A 19,712-nucleotide genomic window follows, 5' to 3' on the forward strand; every position below is an offset into this window, starting at 1 on the left:
ATTTTTTAATTATTTGTTATTTAATTTCAAAAAAAGAGTGTAAATCATCGAAGAAGCTACGCACTCAGTTGAGCTGTTAATTTCTGTCTCTTTATTATAAGATTAATATTACAATTTATTAATTTTTCTCTTTAAAACTTTCAAACTATTAACAGCTGATAATGATTGGGTTATAAAATGATGGCAATAATAGTTTTGATAAGGATTAATAGGTAGACCAACTACTCTATTTTGATAGCGAAATATAATAAAAATTTCAATAATTTATATATAGTTTTACGTACAAGCTCATAAAACATTCCCGATTCCACACCACTCCTCGCATGTGGATTTCAAAGACAACGCCACGCCACGTCCCCTTATCTACCTCCAGCGTAGATGACGAAATGCCATTTTCCTAATTAAATTGCTATAGTTTTACATTTAATTAGTAATATATATATATATATATATATATTTTTTTTTAAATGTAAAAAAAAAAAAAGAAAAAAAAAAAGCCTTTTGACAGTATCATAAACATCGGCTCTGTTGGATATTGTGGCATTGGATCTTCCAGGTTAATAATTGGATTTATTAAGATTCAAATTATAATTTTTAAATTTGCATATTTGACGATTAAATGGCTTATCTATCCTCAATTAATACTATCGACCATTGATATTTAACTAATAATTATACTTATGCCATTTTATATATATTTTTCATTTTACCAACATATTTCATCAATAATATATATATATATATACACAAGGTTTTGCTATAAATAAAATCAGATTTATTTTATAAAATGAGATACCCTTTTAAGTAAGACGTTTCAAGGTAGATTTGTCTACTTTGAAGTAAAACCAAACCTTCGGAAATGATCTTTGATAATAAATTTTAGAAAGATCAATTTTATTCCAAAGTGATGCTCTATGGCATAACTTACAAATTGACCTGTCTATTTTGTTGCAAGACCAACTTTTTTACTATAGGTTTTTACATTACGGAGTAAACTTATCAATGCCATAACAGAACTGTGTACATATATATATATATATATAAATATATATTTTTTTTCTTCAGACATTTCAAAATCAACTTCAAATGCTCTGATCCATTTTTTTTTTTTAAATTATTTTTGTTTGGGTTAGTGTATCTGAAATATTCGTACAAAAACGACTAGACGAGGTCCAGGTCTCCAGTCTCCCCAAAATCCTCGCGCTCCTCCTCTTTCCCTCTTCTTTGTTAATATCATACCGGACGAAAATCTATTCAATATTACACAAACTGCCACTGTCTTCTTCTTCTTCTTCCTCTTGACTCTTCTCCCAAAAAAAAAAAAAAAGTCTACTCTCTGCTAACAGATTGTATACGCCATATTTTATTTATATCTATAATTCTTTCAAGCCGTGAGTCTTCGAAAGTTGTTTACCATTAGAATACTTTGGTTTTGCCCCGTACTCAAAAAAAAAAAAAAAAAAAAAAAGAAAAGAATCTCTATTAGCACAATTAAATGCCACTCCTTTTTCCATTGCAATAGGCATATCTTCCATTTATTGTCTTCCAAGCTTAGTTTTCAGATCTGGAGATAGTGGGGTTCCAGTTATTATTTTGGTATTTTTAAATTTTGAAAAGTTGTGGATTTTTTTATTATTATTATTTTATTTTTGGGTTTGAAGAGAATATATATATATATATATACGTGCGTGTGTGTGTGGGGGGGAATTCTAAGCTGATTCATTGTCTACGAGCTCGTCGTTGGAGAGGGTGCGATTGATTCAAAGAGAAGAAATGCAAACGAGCATCCAGAACTGGGGAAGAGAAAGAAACTTAGTGAAGGTGACGAACGAGAAAGATGATGAGCTGGCTTTGTTCCTTGAGATGCGTAGACGAGAGAAAGAGAACAATCTTCTTCTCCTTCCCGGTAACAACAACAACAACAACAACAACAACAACAGTAACTCTGATGAGCTCGATGCTTCTCTTATCGGTATGCTATGTCCGTTGATGTTCCTTATTTGTGTTTCTGGGTTTCTCTGTTTTCTGGGAAATTTTCTCTTTTTTTTATCTTTTTTTTTTTTTTTTTCATTTTTTCATTTTTTGAAGATGAAAATATTTTTTTCAATGGTCAGCATTTCGTTTTTGCAGACTCTAATAACAACGGAAATTCGATTATTTCCAAGAGCTTCTCATCTATGCCATTGCAGCGCAAGACCCGTGCTGATGAATTCTTGAATTCCGAAAATGATAAATCTGATTACGACTGGTAATCTTTTTATTCATTTCTCTCTCTCTCTCTCTCTCTCTCTCTCTCTCTCTCTCTCTCTCTCTCTCTTTTTTTGAGTTTTCAATCAGTTTATGTTCCTTCGGAATTAATCAAGTGATTATGATGAGCTGTTTAAACATCTTGCAAAATTTGATAGAGAAAGTTGCGAGCAGCAAGCAAACCGGTTACGATTGTGATTGAGAGATTTCATGTTTGTACTTGGTTTTTGATGTATTTTGGAGATCTATGACATATTGTTCGAGTGTTTGAAATTTTCATGTGTGGGTTTTTGGTTTCTGCTTCTGAATGACAAATTTTGAGAAAGCAAAAGTTAAAAAGATAAAAACAGCGGTTGTCAATTGAATGATGTGCAGGATTCAGAGCTTAAGAAAAATTCTCAGAAATCAGTTCTATGAAACAAGTTCACATGGTTATTGGATTCTTCTTATTATGGAAATAGAAAAGAGGCCCACAGTTTTAGGATTTACCAATAATTGGAAACTCAAGTTCAACATACCGATGGATGTGAATTGTTTGTGGGGATTGTGGGGTTCTCTCTTTGTTGGTCCCCAATGAGTTGCAAATGGTGTATAGGCTGCATGCCACTATGAATCTTTGTTAAGGAGAATTTTCTTGTTACTTCGTAGCGCTTGGTCATTGCTTCTTATTTCCTATACTGGGTTGGAGAATCTCACAAAGAAAGTATCTAATTCCACCATGGATTGTATAAATTTCACTTTAACGTACTCATTATGTCTCATAAAAAAGGAGAGAGAAAAAAAAAGGAAAAAAAGATGAAAAAGTAATGGATGCCCAAAGTCCTTTTGTTGTTCAAACATATCTGCCCCTTTTATCATTATTCTTAAGTGCCAAATGGAGCTTTAGCATTCTTTGTTTCTTTTTATTACTGTCTTTAGAGAGTTTCTTTCATAAACAGCTTTGGAAGTTGAAATAAGCATGGACTTTCTTTAACGTTGCTTTCTCATATCCTGCTTAGGAGTTCCCTTTTTGGAAAGTAAAATATTTATACTAAGAATAACATAGTGAATTTATTTATTCATTTATTGTACTTTATTTCTCAGCCTATCATGTAGCTATTGCTTATGAAATAAATCGAATGCTAATGTGGTCCAATCTTGTCAATGTTATTTCTGCACATTCTTGCACTTATTGCCTGCAGACTTCAGCAATATGAACTAGTTGGGAATAAAATAATTTTGCTCAAAGAAGGAATGTCAAATTTTTTTCTTCGTAAATCCTTTTCTGTTATGTGTAATCAATTTGGTTTAGTTCTGTTAAAATTCTGTAATAAAAAAAGAAAATTACGTATGTTACTTTGCTGTTGTTAACTCTTATATTATTCATCAAACAAAGTGAATACCAATGCATATACATGGAGATGCATTTGACAGAAGTGCTCATATAGTTTATGATAAATCTCCTCTATCCAGGCTTCTTACACCCCCTGCAACCCCACTTTTTCCTTCTTCGGAGATGGACGCACAGAAAACAATAACGACCCAGAATGAGGGGCCACCTGTTCGTCCCACTGCTCTAAGATCGAGGGTAAATACCTTTTGTTAACTCTAGTTCTGGACACTTAGAGCTTTGTCAACAATTATGATATGCTTGTGCTGCACACTGAAAGTGAGTTATCTGGATTGGATTTGGTCCCATTTAGTTAGGATTATCGGTTCTTTTGGACTTTATTTTGCTCGATGCAGAAGTAGATGTAAAAGTTTCAGGGTGCTCTCTTCATTCTGTAGTTGTTTCCAGGTTTTGGTGTTCGGTTAAAATATCAAAATCTGCAAACTTATGTTGTCATGTGGTTGTATGCTGCAGCTAGCAAATATCCAGTTAGAACCTGCTTCAAAGAGCAATATAGCATCTAAGCATCCAACGTTGCCATCCATATTGAATTCTTCCAGTATTGGTAACAAAAAGCCTTCACCATCTGGTGGAACAAAAACAGCTCCTCGTAGATCTGCAACTCCAACTGGCCGGTCCACATTGCCTTCAACAACCAAGTCCTCAAGATCCTCCACACCAAGTTCACGGGCCACTTTACTTTCCACAAAGCCTGTGGCTCCTCCAGTGAGGTCTTCAACTCCAACTCGGTCCTCTGCGCGATCTTCAACACCAACTGCTAGACCTTCTGTATCTGCATCCAAACCAACAGCAAGATCAGCAACACCAACCCGTCAACAATCAAACCCATCGAGTTTGCCCTCTGTATCTGGTCCTGCTGCACGATCTGCTTCAGCATCGAAGGTACGTCCTACTAGCTCCAAAAATCCAGTGCCATCACGTGGCAGCTCACCCACAGTAAAATCTAGGCCTTGGAAACCCTCTGAGATGCCTGGTTTCTCGCTTGATGCTCCCCCAAATCTAAGGACAACAGTGCCAGAAAGGCCGGCATCTGCTTCTAGGGGTCGGCCAGGAGTGCCAAGTTTCAGGTCATCATCTGCTGCCATTGGCTCCGACACAAGACCAAGACAACAATCATGTTCTCCATCTAGAGGGCGGACTACTCATGCTAATGCTTCTACTAATGGGATCTCCATTTCAGCTATGAGCAAATCTCGTTACAGTGATAGTGACAAAGTGTCCCCTCTTCTTGTTGGGACAAAAATGGTTGAAAGAGTCGTAAACATGAGGAAACTGGCTCCACCAAAGCAGGATGATCGTCACTCTATGCATAATAATTCCACGGGGAAATCTTTGTCCTCTGACAGCTCAGGCTTTGGAAGAACACTTTCAAAGAAATCCCTTGATATGGCTATGAGACATATGGTACGCATTCTTTTTCGTTCTTCACTTGATGAGAAGATAATGTAGTATGCATAAACGCTGTCAATCAATGTCCATTTTAAACCATGTAATTTTTAAATCCAAGCTAAACTTAATGACAGCATAAAATCTAGTTGTTGGATGATTTGAAGTTACTGTTTTATTTGTATGTTCTACAGGTAGGGCCATAATTGAGTGCTATTATTGTTTCTAATGTGACAGTTTTATAACTCGATTGAGGAATATATCTTATGCAGGATATAAGGCGAAGCATGCAAGGTAATCTACAGACACGTGTGACAAATATTCCAGCTTCCTCCGTCTACAGTATCAGATCGGCACCGACAAAAAGCAAGACAACCAGCATTGCAGACTCTCCTCTTGCCACAAGCAGCAGTGCTAGCTCTGAACCAAGTGTCAACAATACTTCTGTTTGTATAGATGGAATTGAAAATGAAGATATTGAACTTGGAAGCCAGCAAGAAGTTTCTTCTTCCTTTAGCGGGCAAGGCAGGTGACCCCATCTATCTTATTTACACTGTGGTTCATCGGCTAAATATTTATGCTAAAGTCCAACTCAAAAGGAGTTGAATGTGGCAGGAGTATATGTTATAGTTCTGTATAATTTATTGGAAAGTTTGCATGTTGGAATGTGTTGGGCCTCCGTTAATGTTGGTAGAAGTAGCAGGCACATACGAAGGTCAATCATTAAACTGTTCCTTGGGAATGATTCGTACTGCAATTTGATTTTATTGGAAACTGAAGAGCTCCTTCAGCTTTTTTTATCTGCTGCAATATATCTAGATCCATAATATGTTCAGAAAACCTTTAGCAATATAAAAGTACCGTTTTTTTTCTCCCTCAGAACAGTCTCTCACTGTCAAGTAGAATGGATCAGAAATTTGTATGTGAAATAAAAATTGAGGATTTGCGTTATTCTATATGCTTTGGTATAACAGCAACCAATACAGGCTCTCTCTGTGTGTTTTGCATAATTGTGCTGGTTTAGCATGGCAATGTACGACTAAGATGATTTTGTCCTTAACTGTGCAAATTATGACCCATGTAAAGTGGGCTGGGAGTTTGATCAAACCTTCAAATTAGACCCACGGAGAAAAACATGGCCCATTCAACATGGGCTCATAATTTGAATAGTATTTTTTGCTCTTTTTGTAAATTGGCGGCTCTAGTCACTTAGGATTCCGGGACAGAAAGCTTTGTGTGACTGTTAAAATCAACACAATAATATTAATAATAATAAAATCTAGATTTCAAGCGACAGCTAGTATTGCCATTTAGTTGGGCAATGGCAATTAACCAATTGCAAATGGGTATTCTAGTCCTCCTACCTATTTATCTTTTTTACTAGTTTGGAGACGATCGTACTTTGTAGTGTTTTAGTTTGAATATAAAACTAGGAAAACCTACTTTATTCCTAAACAACTACATTAGCAATGCCAGTGAAGCTTTCAAAAGAGAGTAGTTCAACAACGATGTCCACTCATTCAATGCTAGGCTTGTTTATTAACTTCACATTTAAACATGTTCTGAATTTTGATGGCAAAGTACCAAACCAAATAATACTATGTGGGATCATCTCCGTCACAAATTTTTTTTTTTCACTTTCGTTTGTTTGAATCCTAGTAGTTGAAAATTCTTAGTCAAACAGAATGGCTATTAGAAAATTTTCTTCCTATTTTTCTTTTTTGGTTCCAAACGATATGAAGTCTAAAATTGAAAAGAATAAACTTTTTTTTTTTAAAAAAAAAGAAGCTTAATTGAAATATATAATCTAACCAATTAAAAAAAAACAAATTAAAATTATTGGACTTCAATTTTGTCATATTGAATTAGAGATATAATTTTAAGTGCGAGAATTATTAATTAATTGGACAAAAGGTAGGGGGACAAAAAAAAAAAAAAAAACTACTATTGCTAATTGCGACTGTTTGGTTGATGTCAATTGAGTATAAAAAAGTCAACAAATTGGGAAAGAAGAAAAGATTTAAAAATGGAACAGTGTTTATCCTCATTCACATTAGTTGCATGAATTATAAAATATATAAGAATAAGAAATTTTGTTGTCTATGTGTTGCTCCATAAAAAATAAAAAGTGTAAAAAGGCAACAACCGGCCATAGCAATCGAGATTTCGTGTTTGAAAAACTTATATGCAAGGTCTCCATTGAAAATGCAGAGAGAGTTTCAAATTTCAAAGATCGCAGTAATTTCTACAGTCAACTAAATGTTATACACTATACACTATGATGTGGGAAGGTCAAATTATTTTACTGGTTTGTTTTAGTTTATATATATTCTTTATTGACTATCTATATTTAATTTATATTGATTTTTCAATTAATAAAATAATAACATATCATTAAATAAATAACTAATAATGAAAATTGATATCGATAATATTACATAGAAAAGGAAAAAAATATATTTGTGAATTGTTTTATTTATTTCTTTATTTTAAATTCTGCCTTTAAACATTAGTCTTTGTGGTAGTTGTTTCATTTATCCATTTATTTTAAAATTCTACCTTTGATAACACGCAGTCTTCCTCTTGCTTCCTCCAATAGAAATCCTAATTTATCTGTTAATATTCAGAAGTTAATAATGTACTATTCTACTTCATATTTGATTCTGTCTTTAAAAAAAAATTAATTTCCAACTTATAGGTTTGGTACATTGTATATTGTCACATGACTGCTTTGTTATGCTTTTAATTTGATGTTTTCTTTGTTATGGTTGATTATTTCTAACAAAAATAAAAGAGAACATATGGTAATATATACACATATATATAGTAATGTAAGTGTTAAAATCTTTTTCTTTTTGTTAAAAATGTAAGGGAACCAAAAAATAAAGAAAAATAATAATAATAAAGGGATTAGTGACATAGCATACTTTACCATTCTCTCTTTTTATTTTACTTTATTTTTTCCATTTTTAATGTTTGTGTATTGCAAATAAATCTAGATTTTAAATTGAAATACCTATGTTGAAAAAGTTTTAAACTATAGATTATTCAAATAAATTAATTAAAATCTAATATCAGATACAACTACATTATTTTTTTTTAATTACAATTTGGGAAAAAGGGATTCTTACTAAAGTTTAAATTTAAATCTGGAACTTAAATTCTCACTAGTGTTACTACTGATCAAGCTTATAAATACTCAGCTAGTTTCCTTTTATATCTTGTTGATAATTTAATCAAATATTTGAGTATATGATATGGTAAGAAACTTATTCACCATATTCACTTTGCATATAATTTCAACTCTTTTTTTTTTTTTTTTTCTCATCTCTGTGTTAAAGTAAACACGTTATCATTTTTCAATGGTTCCACCAACTCTATTTTGTCCGTATATTTTTTGGATTTCATGAATAAAATAGAATACATACATATAAACAAAAACAAAAATGTTAAACGTGAATTCACAAGATGCTCTTTAGCATAATATATAACAAGTGTTAATAGACTTTGTCGGTTATTTGTATAAAAATAGTCATTATTCAAACTGAAAATTGTATATAAATACAAATTGACAATATCTTTCTTTTTATGCTATTTGAATGAACGGTTCACATGCCTTAGAGCCTTTAAAGCCGGTATAATATATTCCTAAGATGATCATATCCAATAAGCTTATTATATGGGATACCATTGACTTATTTTTGACATTGATAATTTGGATTTTGCAACTTCTATGCAGAGTCTTAAATCATATTACACCAATGTCAAACATAACCAATATATATATATATATATATATATTTTTTTTTTTTTTTATTAAAAGAGAACATGTCAATAACGTTTCACATTCTCATTTTGACATTGTATTTAAGATTGTCTAAAACAATCAAAAAATAAAGTTACTTTAACATGGTAAAACATGTTAGTGATAAAACCATTGTTATATCATGTAATGGTTCAGAATTCAAATCGTTTATTACTGTTACAAAAACAAAACATGATATGCCTCAATGATGATTCATCAATAAAATCATCTTCTTCATTTAGAAGAAAGTCATTTATACACTAACCTCATATTGTATATAGAGCACACACACACATATATATATATATATATATTTCAAAACAATAGTCATTAAATTGTTGTTTTTATTTTTATTTTTTGAAAAACAAGTATGCAGAAAAGTGTTATATGTAATACCTACGTAATGTCATTGACGTCATTTTTAATTATTATCCGCAATATGTAAATTCAAAATTCTACAACCATACATAACGTTATTTATATTTTTAGGTAAATCTATATAGTACTGTTATTTAATACTAACAGTTGAAAAGAGCATTGGAAATGAGAAAAAGCAATGCCATGTAGGCAGGGTTGCACGGTAAACTCCAAGAGAGTCTGATCTGTATTGACACGTTGTCGGTAAAGCTGTGACATTAAATGTTGCCTAACGGAAAAAACAAAAAAGGTTCGCTTTGTTGATGACGAGTTCGGTTTTTTCAGTGGACATGAGCGTTTTGGATATCAAGCGGAAGCAATCTAACTAAAGTCAAAAATCTTTCTAGAAAGCTAACAATGGTTGGCTGTAAAAGTCACCAACCAATTCCATTTAATGTGTGAATTGGGGTTTTGTGCGCTGAGGTTGGTAGTTTATCTCTCTGTTTTTATGGGAAACAAAGTGGAAAAACAGAAAAAAATGCAAATAGAAAAATGAAAAAGAAAACAAATGGGTCATTTTCCAAGCTTTCTTTTCATTACTTCGTTTGCTTATTGACTCTATCAAATCCTTAAAATCTAACACCACCCGATTCCCTTTCATATTCATTTATATTTGATAATTTATAATAAATGGATACACTATTTGTTTTTCAATTATTTTGCCACTATGTCTCTTCTTTGATCTTTCTCTTTCTTAAGAGTTTGGGTTTTTGCATTTGCACCCGCGGACCTATTACAGCCTAACAGCCTTATAGCTTCCACCTGTTTGAAAAAATAACAACTAAAAGTTCAGTCAGGCTTTCATATATATATATATATATATATTGCTTTCCTTTTCGAAAATCAGTTTGTGGGTTCTGGATTCTTGTTGTTGTTGTTGTTGTTGTTGTTTTGCGGTTTTATTTCCTGTGCTTTTAACTGGTTTGGATTTTATTTGGATGGTTTAGATTGAAGAAGAGATGCGGTTAAGAATTTGGCCGTGAAAGGAAAACCAAATTGTGCTGAGCAATGGGTTGTAGTTGCTTTGGTGCACTGAATTGGTGTAAAGGAAAGAATGGCTCCGGCGAGCCAGAGACACCAGGTGAGAGATGCATGATGATCTTAGCTGTAAAAGCTTCCCTTAATTTAGTAACCATAAATTTATTTATTATTTTTTTTTAACAAAAAATGATTTCAGCCTATTTGTTATTTCAAGCAAAGGGGTTCTGTTAAATGTCCAATTATTATTCAAATAAATCAGGGAATTCTATGAGCAATAGACAAAAACTTTTGAGCAAGTATTCAACTAATGTATGCATTCAGTTAGCTGTTCAAAAATGATTATTCAAGATATGGGACAGAATGAAAAAGTATGCAAATATAGACATTGTCTATCTAGGTTTTGAATGTCTCTTTAAAAAGGCACTCTTCCAAAAAAGACATGTAAGCTATTGGCAGACTTTTCTTTTTTCTTCTTTTTCCCTCCGCCTTTTTTCCTGCTGGAGAATTTCACCTCAAGTGCCTGTATATTTTCTTTTGTTGCATGTTTAGGGATTATCACCAGCAATCTAAGGATGCTTTCTTATAATTCATTGAGATCAGCAACGGGGAACTTCCATCCATCAAGCAGAATTGGTGGTGGAGGTTATGGAGTTGTCCATAGGGTGAGACTGATGATAATTTTTATCTTGAACTTCTTTATTGTTGCTATATTTTTTTCGTTATTTCGAGGGTTGGGGGACGGTGAGGGCCTAAAGCAGAATAGGTTGAGATTTGGGGAAGGGGAAAGATAGATTGTTAGCATTGTTTTTCTCTTGTTTTTACTCTATCCTTACATGCTTAAACAATTTATACTTGCAGGGAGTTCTAAGAGATGGTACACAAGTTGCCATAAAATCTCTTTCCGTAGAATCTAAACAAGGAACGAATGAATTTTTGACAGAGATTAGCATGATATCGACTATACGACATCCAAACCTTGTTGAGCTCCTTGGTTGTTGTGTTGAGGGCAATCATCGAATATTGGTTTATGAGTATATGGAGAACAACAGTCTTGCAAGTTGTTTGCTTGGTAAGCATCAGATTACTGAAGTTTGTTGAATTGGCTTCTAACCGAGTTGATTGCTAAGTAGTTTTCGGATCTTGGGGAACTTGTGAAGGTGGAAGTGTAATTTCTAATCCGTCGAGCATTCATTGTTTGCTAATATGCAATAAACATTTTCGCAGGTTTAAAAAGAAAACATGCTGCTCTGGATTGGCCGAGAAGATCTTTGATTTGCCGGGGAACTGCTTCTGGTCTTGCATTTCTTCATGAGGAAGCTGAACCAAATGTTGTCCACAGAGATATCAAGGCTAGCAATATACTTCTTGATGGAAATTTTCACCCTAAAATTGGAGATTTTGGACTGGCAAAACTTTTTCCCGACAATGTCACTCATGTTAGTACTCGAGTGGCAGGAACTGTGTAAGCTTTGTTAAAATTTGCATTCATTCTACTCTCCCCCCAGGTTATTTTCCCTGTTGGTTAGAAAATCTGGTTTAGTGTAGTTTTTCACATCGAGATAAAATACTGGAACTTTATGTTCAATTTTGCTGATGGTTTATGATTTACTGCTTCCAAGTAGCCCCAAGTTTTGGCAGTCTTTTGGTAGTGTAAATATCATAGAAAAGCAATATCTGTAGCTGTAGGTACTGATATGATACACTTGTTTGGTGTTTCTTCTAATTTATTCTTCAATTCTTTTCTTTCAATATTTCTCTTTGGAAAATAATTTTATATTCCCTGCAGGGGATACCTGGCCCCAGAATATGCACTTTTAGGACAGCTTACTAAGAAAGCAGATGTGTACAGTTTTGGGGTGCTGATGCTTGAAATCATTAGTGGCAGAAGTAGTAGCAAGGCTGCTTTTGGAGAGGAACTATTGGTTCTGGTGGAATGGGTATTTTTCTGAACTTTTATCATCAGTAACACTGTGGTTAGTCCCCCAAAAGAATAGAAATTTAATTGAACTTGCTTCTCTGAGTTTTCTTAGCTTCTTCTACAAATTGTCTTTATCTTCATAAAACATCGTGATCATATGGAGCAAATAGAAATATAACACGTCATTTCTGGAGGAAGTGCCTTTGTTTCCTTGTTTTCTTTTATCTTTTATTTTCAATAGAAGACATGGATGATAGCTTTGGCACCCTCTTAAAAAACTGTGCTGCTGCAAGTATTTTTTGGGTCATTTTGGCAAGCCTCGTATTTTCTGAAATTTTATTTGATGGTTCTGTGATATATTTATGGAAAGTTATATTCTTTCGAAGACACTAATTATAGGAGAGACATTTCTCTATCATGTTATACGAGGTCTAATTTTTTACATTTACATTGTTAAGGCCACAAATTCATGTAAAATGATTTGTTTACCTGGTGGGACTTCCCTTGTTACTTGGCATTTGGTTCTTTTTTAAATCTATCTTTGCTATGCATCTGAAGTCTGAACTCTGAAAAGGAGACAGTCCCTAAATTGGATATATATTAGTTTGCCATTATATTTATTTAGACCAAAGAAGAGTCTGTTTGTTCTGAATTTCCATTCTACAAAAGTACCTTGTAGTGGACTGATTGGATAAATTCAGTCCAATGTTGCTTCAAGAATTAAGTAATTGTTCATACAAACTACACAAGAATTATGTACTCTTCTATATGAATGCATCTGCAGACATGGAAATTAAGAGAAGAAGGAAGGCTTCTGGAGATTGTTGATCCAGAATTGACGGAATATCCCGAGTCTGAGGTGACACGCTTTATTAAAGTTGCATTGTTTTGTACACAAGCAGCGGCACGCCAAAGACCCAACATGAGGCAAGTAGAGCAGATGCTTTCAAAAGAGGTCCACCTAAATGAAAGCTTACTTACAGAGCCTGGAGTGTATAGAGGACATCTGTCTCGACAATCAGGAGGCGGTGCAAGTTCTTCAGGAACATCATCTTCACAGGCAGACAAACGTAAGCAAAAAGGAAATCCTTTTATAACTTCAACACAATCGGATGTAGCTCACTCTGTAACACAAATGTTTCCTAGGTGACTGCTAATGCCCATTTTTTCATTTTTGATCTCTTTATTTTTCTTTTCTAACACGTTTGATTGTGTTAAGAGGGGTTTACAAGGGAGTGATATAGTTGTGATAAATATGGCTGCCACATGTATTTGCTGTCGTTTTTTCATTTACCATTTGGAAAGTTGAAAAAAATGGTATATCAAGTTGAACAGATTTCTTGTTTTACTATCAACTTGGTAAGAGGCACACGACTTTCTTTTTTGCCAAGAAAGAGTGCGGTTAGAGCCAAAATCTACTCCCATTATTTATTTCCAAAACTTATTCAATTTGGGCCTGCTCAAAACTTGGTATATAGAGTTCTCCCGAGAAAAAAAAAAAAAAAAGGAAAAAAAAATGAAAAGAAAAAAGAAGATGGTTATATTACCAAAATTTAAAAAAAAATAAAAAAAAGGTATAAAAAAGATCAGTTTCGATCTGGCTCATCATGGAAAAGTCTTATCTGTTCGAACTTTATCAAATCTCTTCACCAAACCATCCTCCAGTCTTGCCGAATTATATGGTTCTCACCATCTTTGTGAGAGTACTCTAGACGACCTTGTTGAAAAATTGTGAATTAATTATGCTTCCGATCAGACACTTTTTCTAAACGTCCAAAAATGATCAAACGTTTTTCTAGTTGATTGTCAGACTTCTTGGCTGGATATCTTATCAAGACAGCCGACCATTGTTAATTTTGACGTTCGGAGACCCTTTGATTAGACACCGCACCAAGGTCAAGACAAACTTATGATAGTCACTGATCCCTTATATAGCATGTAATGTAAGCTACATATTCACCGAAATATATAAAAATATATATACATATATATAGGCTCTTTTCTTCTTATAGTGCTTGGCCCAAGAGATGGAGACATAAGCTTGGCTTGAGTGGGGCATTCAGGACATTACATTTGGAGCAAAAACACTAAAGGCATCAAAAACGTTAAAACACCAAAATAAATACAGTGAATATAAAACTTTCTACATTGATAAAGGACTGCAAGATACTCTATTAACTAACATGCTCAGAAACACCAATTTCCAAAGATCATAACTAGGATTAACAAGCTTAACCTCTCTGAAACACAAGCTAACAACCTTTCACATTTATAAGCATATCAAGCAAATGGTGATCATACTCTCAAGCAGCAACCTCAGCCTCAGATTTTGTTGGGTTAGCAGCTTTGGGAGGAACAGCCTCAGTGCCAGCTGAAGTAGTTGCAGAAGGACCAGGTTTAGCATCTTTCTTAGGTTCTGGTGATGGAGGTGGTTTAGGCTTCATGTGGGGTGGGGGATTGTGCTTGAGCTTCACTAGTATCTGGCGCATCCTTGAGAGGTCAGTTGGCTTCCCTGGTTTAGGTCCTTGTATCACAACTACAGAAGGCTTCTTCTCTTTGTCTTTGTCTTTCTTTCCCCTTTTCTCTATCGTTGGAACCTCACGGGGGATGAGTTCTGCTATTGCCGTCCAGTAATGCTTCTCAGATTCTGCATGGAACTTCTCCCGATTTGCCAAAAAAAGCTGAAACATTACATTCAAAGTGAGTTAAAGTACTTGTATGGTCGGCTGGCTCAGCAATGAAATTAAAAAAAAGCATTGTGGAGACTGCTTGACAAACAAACAAAGACTTGATGCAGAGCTAAGATAACACCCAACATGATACACCAAAAGCTCAAGGTAGTAAATTTGCTTGAAAAAGCCTTAAAAGATTGGTGCCAACTGCCGAGTATATTAGAGCTCATGTATTTCATGAAGCAACACAACCCTTTGGGTGGCCAACCTCAAAAGGATTTAAATGAGTAATTCACCATTACATGTTGGATTGAAGTCATTATTGCACATGAAATTCGCAGCCAGTGCGCACGAAAAACATGGATAAGAGAGAAACAAAAGAAAAGAGTAACAAATATTTTCACATTTCCTTTGCCTCTAACTTTTGTAAGATTGGCATGTGAGACATATTTTGTACAAATCACTGAACAAATTGGAAAAAAATCTTCCCAATAAGGAGAAAATTGATAACTCTGACCAGCCCATTCAGAGATCTAAAAGCTTCTTATTCTCTATAAGATCCAAAACTGCAATAACAGAGCACGAGGGCATTTTTTTCTTTTTCCTTTCTTTTTCTGATAAAAAGAGAAATATAAAATATCAATAACATAGCTTCTTCTTCATTTTTTTCCCCTAAAATTTATAGTAGGATTGTAACTTAAGCTTCTAATACTCGAATGATTCTTCCAAACTATACATATAGATTTCAGAACATTTACATGCATGAGGAAGCAGCTTAACAACAATTCGATTCATCAACACTAGAAAAATGCGATCAAACTTTCTCAAATTAAAGAAACATAAATTAAAATATTGAAAAATTAAGCAAATTTATGTTTAAGACTCTGGTTAGCTCATCACCTTTTCCTTTTCTCTATTAGAGGCTTTGTTGTTTTCAACAGTAACCTGTCGTTTCCTGTAGAACTCAATTTTGAACTGCTCTGCTTCCTCAATTATCTCCTGCAACATCTCTTTCTCTTTCTTCTCCTTCTCTGCCAATCGAATCGCGTTTTCTCTGCCAAAATTCATTCACACAAGTATTTATTTAGATCATATCGAAAACATAAAGAACATCACAGATTCGAATCTTCACCTCCTTCACATACAAAGACCAGCAGAAAAAATCAATAGCAAACCAGCTGACAAAAAAAAGAAATGCAAAGAAGTAATAATCACCTCCGCCACTCCCTCAGAGCAAAGCCTTCCTCTGGCTCCACATCAGCTGGTGGCGGTAAGATTGGACCGTTGGATCCCCCGAAACCTTCATCGATACTCTTGCCGTCCTGTTCCGGTGAGAACGACGAGAACCCCGCGCCGCCTGAGTAGATCGACGGCGGAGACGGAGTATCCGGAATCTGCTGAGAGGAGAAAACGTCGTCTCCGGCGCCGTAAGATTGGCTGCCGAAGACTGGTGACGATTCGCCGGCGGTCGAGTCCTTAACTGAGTCGGCATCGAAGTTGGAGAACGAGTCGAATCGCTGAGATGGTAGGCGAGGATCGTATCCGATGTAACCGTCGTCGTCGAACGGACGGGTCGACCCGGAACCGAACGATGACATGGTTTTTCCGAATCCAACACCAGTCACTCACTCACTGTCTGTCTCTGTCTGTCTGTCTCTCTCTCTCTCTCTCTCTCCGAGCACCACGGCTTTGCTGAATGTCTTTCGGGCCTCCATTTGGTATATTTTAAAAGGAATCGCGATGACTGACTAAGGGTTTCGCGCGAAGATGTCCACGGCAGAGCGAACACGGTGTCAATTTCTATTGGATCCATCGGCTGCTAGCGACCCAGTAAACCAATAATCACGTTACACGTTTTTGACTAGCATAGAATGGGAAGCATTTGATCTCTGCCCTCAAAAGACAGCGCCACCTCCTTTTTCTGTTGTCCCCACCGCCTCGAATGTTCTGCACTTGCATGGCATCTGGCTCGACTCAACTGTGCGTCGTTGTGTGGAATATGTGTGCTGAGTAGTGTTCCAGTGTGACCGCAGTACATACCTTATGGTAGACTTGCACATTTTCATATAACATTTTGAGATTCGATTCTCTTCGTTTGTTTTATAATTTAATTCATATTAAATTAATTAAATCGAATTGTTTGTAATTTCATGATAGCATGTAGTCAAAATATTTTATTCCAAATCGATCTTGATAGAACATAACAAACTATAGATTAAATGACACTGAGACTGAGTAAGAACACGTTCTCTCAACAATTTAAAGCTATGCTGACAATAAATTAATAAGCTTAAACTACAAGCAATTAATGTAAGAACATGACATAAGGGTATGCAATGAGGTTTGCATTAAAAATTTTACTATCATATATTTAGTTACATATTTTTAGTTATTTTATAACAAATTAACAATTTAATTTATGATTGACCACTTCATATATACTATACATATATATATATATATATATATATATATATATATATTTACAATATGCAAGGATTTCTTTAATTAATATCATTAGTTCACTATGCTTAAGCTGTTACTTTTAAATTTAAAATGATATAAAGTATATAATTTTAAATAAGTAAAAACTATATCGTTGGCATAAATCTTTCCCCATTGAAGAAAGATATAATAAATGCACTACAATTAAAGTATAGTAAGTGGCCTAATTTACCGAAAATAAATATAAAAAAAAGGTATAGTAATTGGTCATTTGTTTTAATCATATATTTGGCCTTGTGACAATTGTCATATGACAATGATACTTTTTTTTTTTTTTTTTGGTGAATATATGACAACGATAATTGATTTTTAAATAAATTCCTATATTCGATAGGGCACTACAATTTTTGCTACCTTAAAATAAAATATTAATTATATTTTCACACTGATGTCTTTATCAATATCTATAGCTAATCACCGTGTATATATATATATACATATATATATATTTAAACAAAAAATTAAAATAGCATAAGATAATTTAATTGAAAATAAAAGTACATGCACAAATAAAAGATTTCACAAATCCCCATAACTCATTCTTAGTAAAAATAAACTATATATATATATATATATATATAATGATTACACCGATGTTCATTCGATACATGAATTATTTTGATTTTGAAATTATAATTTTTTCAAAAGGAAGAAAATAACAAAACTGTCCAAATTAGTTAGAGAGCCACCTATAAGCAAAAGAATATATACATTAAAATAGCTTAAACAATTTATTATTGTTATTTTTTCATCCCTAGGTATACCGAAGTGGTAAAATAATTGTTTTATAATGCAGAAGATATTGAGATAATTAGTAGCAAAAAGTGGGGAAAAAAAGATGTTGAAATCAAAATCCCTCACCTTCATTGCCACAAAATAGCTATAACAAAAGAGCTTCTATCCTTTAATAAAATACAAAAAAAAAAAAAAGAAAAAAAGAAAAAAAAAGGGAAAAAAACAAAAACAAAAAAACCGCATGAGGAACGCAGTACTAAAATGACCCAAACAAAGACCATTTATGGGCTAGATTTATATACAGAATATTGGGACAGCTTGAATGCTTGATTTGAGGCTCCGGTGTATATAGATTTGTGCCTCAAGCTAATAGAAATCTAATGACGCCCAATAGCATAAAAAGTTAATGGGGGCCCATTATCTACACGAGAGATAGGCCTTAATGTAGGAAAAGTTGGTATGGCATTTTCTTAAGTAGAAAAGAATAAAATATTTTATGGATGCAACATATCGTTGAAAAGAATATTTAATTAAAAAAATCAAGTAAAACGTAAATGAAGAATACTATATAAAACGAAAAGAAGAAAATTACCATAAATTATAAAGAATATGTGTACAGGATATATACTTATGGAATATTATGCCCGTTTGTTTCTCTGTCTGAAAATATTATGAGAATAATAACGATGCATTTAATCCAGATGAAAGCATTTAGATTGGTTACTTTTCCATAACAAAATAATATTCAACGTACAAGATAATAAATATAATTAAAATTTAAAATTCAATTAAATTTTAACTAAAATATAATAAATATTGTACGTAGGAAAATTAAAAACAATCCAACGAGAAAATGTGAGTCCGCTAAGATCAAGGGGCCTACTAGAATGCCACGTGTATAAAGTATCGGGGTCCATTTTTCCCGAGAAGGGCATGAGTATGTACCGCAAGGAAAGCAAAAATCGTCGAGACGGTGGAAATGTCGACGACAGTTTCCGTTGTTGACCCCGTCCGACACCGACAGGGGAGGGAAGAAGTTTCTTGCACGCGTGTTGTCGATGTGTCGCCGGAATCGATGGAAGTCGACGAAATCGTCCATTGTCGGTGAAGATTTCGGATTTTGGGTGGATAAGATAGAAAGATCGATCGGTTGTCGATGGGAGAAGGTGGAAATTTCTGGGATATGTTGGGTGGACTGATTGGGTGTGTTTGTGTTGATTTGTGTGTGTATTTGGTTTGTGGTAATCGACCGGAGAAGAACTAAAGGGGAAGAGATGGGAGGATACACAGAGAGAAGAGAAGAGAAGATAAAAGAAGGGAGAGGGCCAAAATTGAGAATTTTTTATTTTTTATTTTTTTTGTAGGGAAGAGAGGAAGAAAAAGAAAGGATAAGAAAGAAATCTTTCTTCCACGTGGGGGAAGGAAAAAGAAAGAAAAAAAATGATAATATTTTATAATAAAATAATATTATAATATTATATTACATAAAAAATAATATATTATTTTTTTATATGCAGTATTTTAATACATATCTTTTTATTTTTTTATTTTAGTATTTAATTTAATTTTATTTATTTTTTTAATAAATTTGATTTTATCTATTTAAAAATAAATAAATAATATTATTAATTTTTTTATTATATAATATATAAAATT

The 19,712-nt window shown here is 33.7% G+C and overlaps 3 protein-coding genes across 7 annotated transcripts; 2 read left to right on the forward strand and 1 right to left on the reverse strand.

The window, feature by feature from the left end:
- Positions 1–1,087: 1,087 nt before the first annotated feature.
- Positions 1,088–5,979, forward strand: LOC107430842 (uncharacterized). Of its 2 annotated transcripts, none has more exons than XM_048464080.2 (5): positions 1,088–1,972; positions 2,131–2,248; positions 3,700–3,814; positions 4,091–5,041; positions 5,296–5,979. In XM_048464080.2, the coding sequence occupies exons 1-5, from the start codon at positions 1,774–1,776 to the stop codon at positions 5,554–5,556; spliced, it is 1,644 nt and encodes a 547-aa protein (XP_048320037.2). In that variant the 5' UTR covers positions 1,088–1,773; the 3' UTR covers positions 5,557–5,979. The 2 variants fall into 2 exon arrangements, with proteins under 2 accessions (XP_048320037.2, XP_048320038.2); XM_048464081.2 differs by having other exon boundaries at positions 1,836–1,972; positions 2,115–2,248.
- Positions 5,980–9,649: 3,670 nt separating this feature from the next.
- On the forward strand, positions 9,650–13,492 carry LOC107430834 (putative serine/threonine-protein kinase). 4 transcript variants are annotated; one of them, XM_048464013.2, is made up of 7 exons: positions 9,650–9,668; positions 10,193–10,326; positions 10,776–10,888; positions 11,085–11,295; positions 11,451–11,688; positions 12,013–12,163; positions 12,929–13,492. In XM_048464013.2, exons 2-7 carry the CDS (start codon positions 10,254–10,256, stop codon positions 13,292–13,294), a joined length of 1,152 nt encoding a protein of 383 aa, XP_048319970.1. In that variant the 5' UTR covers positions 9,650–9,668; positions 10,193–10,253; the 3' UTR covers positions 13,295–13,492. The 4 variants fall into 4 exon arrangements, with proteins under 4 accessions (XP_048319970.1, XP_015897184.1, XP_015897187.1 ...); XM_016041698.4 differs by lacking the exon at positions 9,650–9,668 and adding an exon at positions 9,714–10,095; XM_016041701.4 differs by lacking the exon at positions 9,650–9,668 and adding an exon at positions 9,714–10,032.
- A 617-nt stretch (positions 13,493–14,109) lies between these two features.
- On the reverse strand, positions 14,110–16,524 carry LOC107430830 (clathrin light chain 2). Its single transcript, XM_016041692.4, has 3 exons — positions 16,032–16,524; positions 15,717–15,870; positions 14,110–14,825 (listed from the first exon to the last, which is right to left on the reverse strand). The coding sequence occupies exons 1-3, from the start codon at positions 16,412–16,414 to the stop codon at positions 14,448–14,450; spliced, it is 915 nt and encodes a 304-aa protein (XP_015897178.3). The 5' UTR covers positions 16,415–16,524; the 3' UTR covers positions 14,110–14,447.
- Positions 16,525–19,712: the final 3,188 nt, after the last annotated feature.

This window comes from Ziziphus jujuba, chromosome 6, assembly GCF_031755915.1.
Source record: "Ziziphus jujuba cultivar Dongzao chromosome 6, ASM3175591v1".
NCBI lineage: Eukaryota > Viridiplantae > Streptophyta > Magnoliopsida > Rosales > Rhamnaceae > Ziziphus > Ziziphus jujuba.

What these genes read in the sequence shown, in the direction of transcription:
- LOC107430842 (XM_048464080.2), top strand. Translation starts at nt 1,774, where the DNA reads ATGCAAACGAGCATCCAGAACTGGGGAAGAGAAAGAAACTTAGTGAAG. An exon ending in GATAAATCTGATTACGACTG is followed by an intron (nt 2,249 to 3,699) that starts GTAATCTTTTTA and finishes TCCTCTATCCAG; the next exon opens with GCTTCTTACACCCCCTGCAA. An exon ending in CCACTGCTCTAAGATCGAGG is followed by an intron (nt 3,815 to 4,090) that starts GTAAATACCTTT and finishes TGTATGCTGCAG; the next exon opens with CTAGCAAATATCCAGTTAGA.
- LOC107430834 (XM_048464013.2), top strand. Translation starts at nt 10,254, where the DNA reads ATGGGTTGTAGTTGCTTTGGTGCACTGAATTGGTGTAAAGGAAAGAAT. An exon ending in CGGCGAGCCAGAGACACCAG is followed by an intron (nt 10,327 to 10,775) that starts GTGAGAGATGCA and finishes TTGCATGTTTAG; the next exon opens with GGATTATCACCAGCAATCTA. An exon ending in ACTCGAGTGGCAGGAACTGT is followed by an intron (nt 11,689 to 12,012) that starts GTAAGCTTTGTT and finishes TATTCCCTGCAG; the next exon opens with GGGATACCTGGCCCCAGAAT.
- LOC107430830 (XM_016041692.4), bottom strand. Translation starts at nt 16,414, where the DNA reads ATGTCATCGTTCGGTTCCGGGTCGACCCGTCCGTTCGACGACGACGGT. An exon ending in GCTCTGAGGGAGTGGCGGAG is followed by an intron (nt 15,871 to 16,031) that starts GTGATTATTACT and finishes GAATTTTGGCAG; the next exon opens with AGAAAACGCGATTCGATTGG. An exon ending in CTAATAGAGAAAAGGAAAAG is followed by an intron (nt 14,826 to 15,716) that starts GTGATGAGCTAA and finishes GTAATGTTTCAG; the next exon opens with CTTTTTTTGGCAAATCGGGA.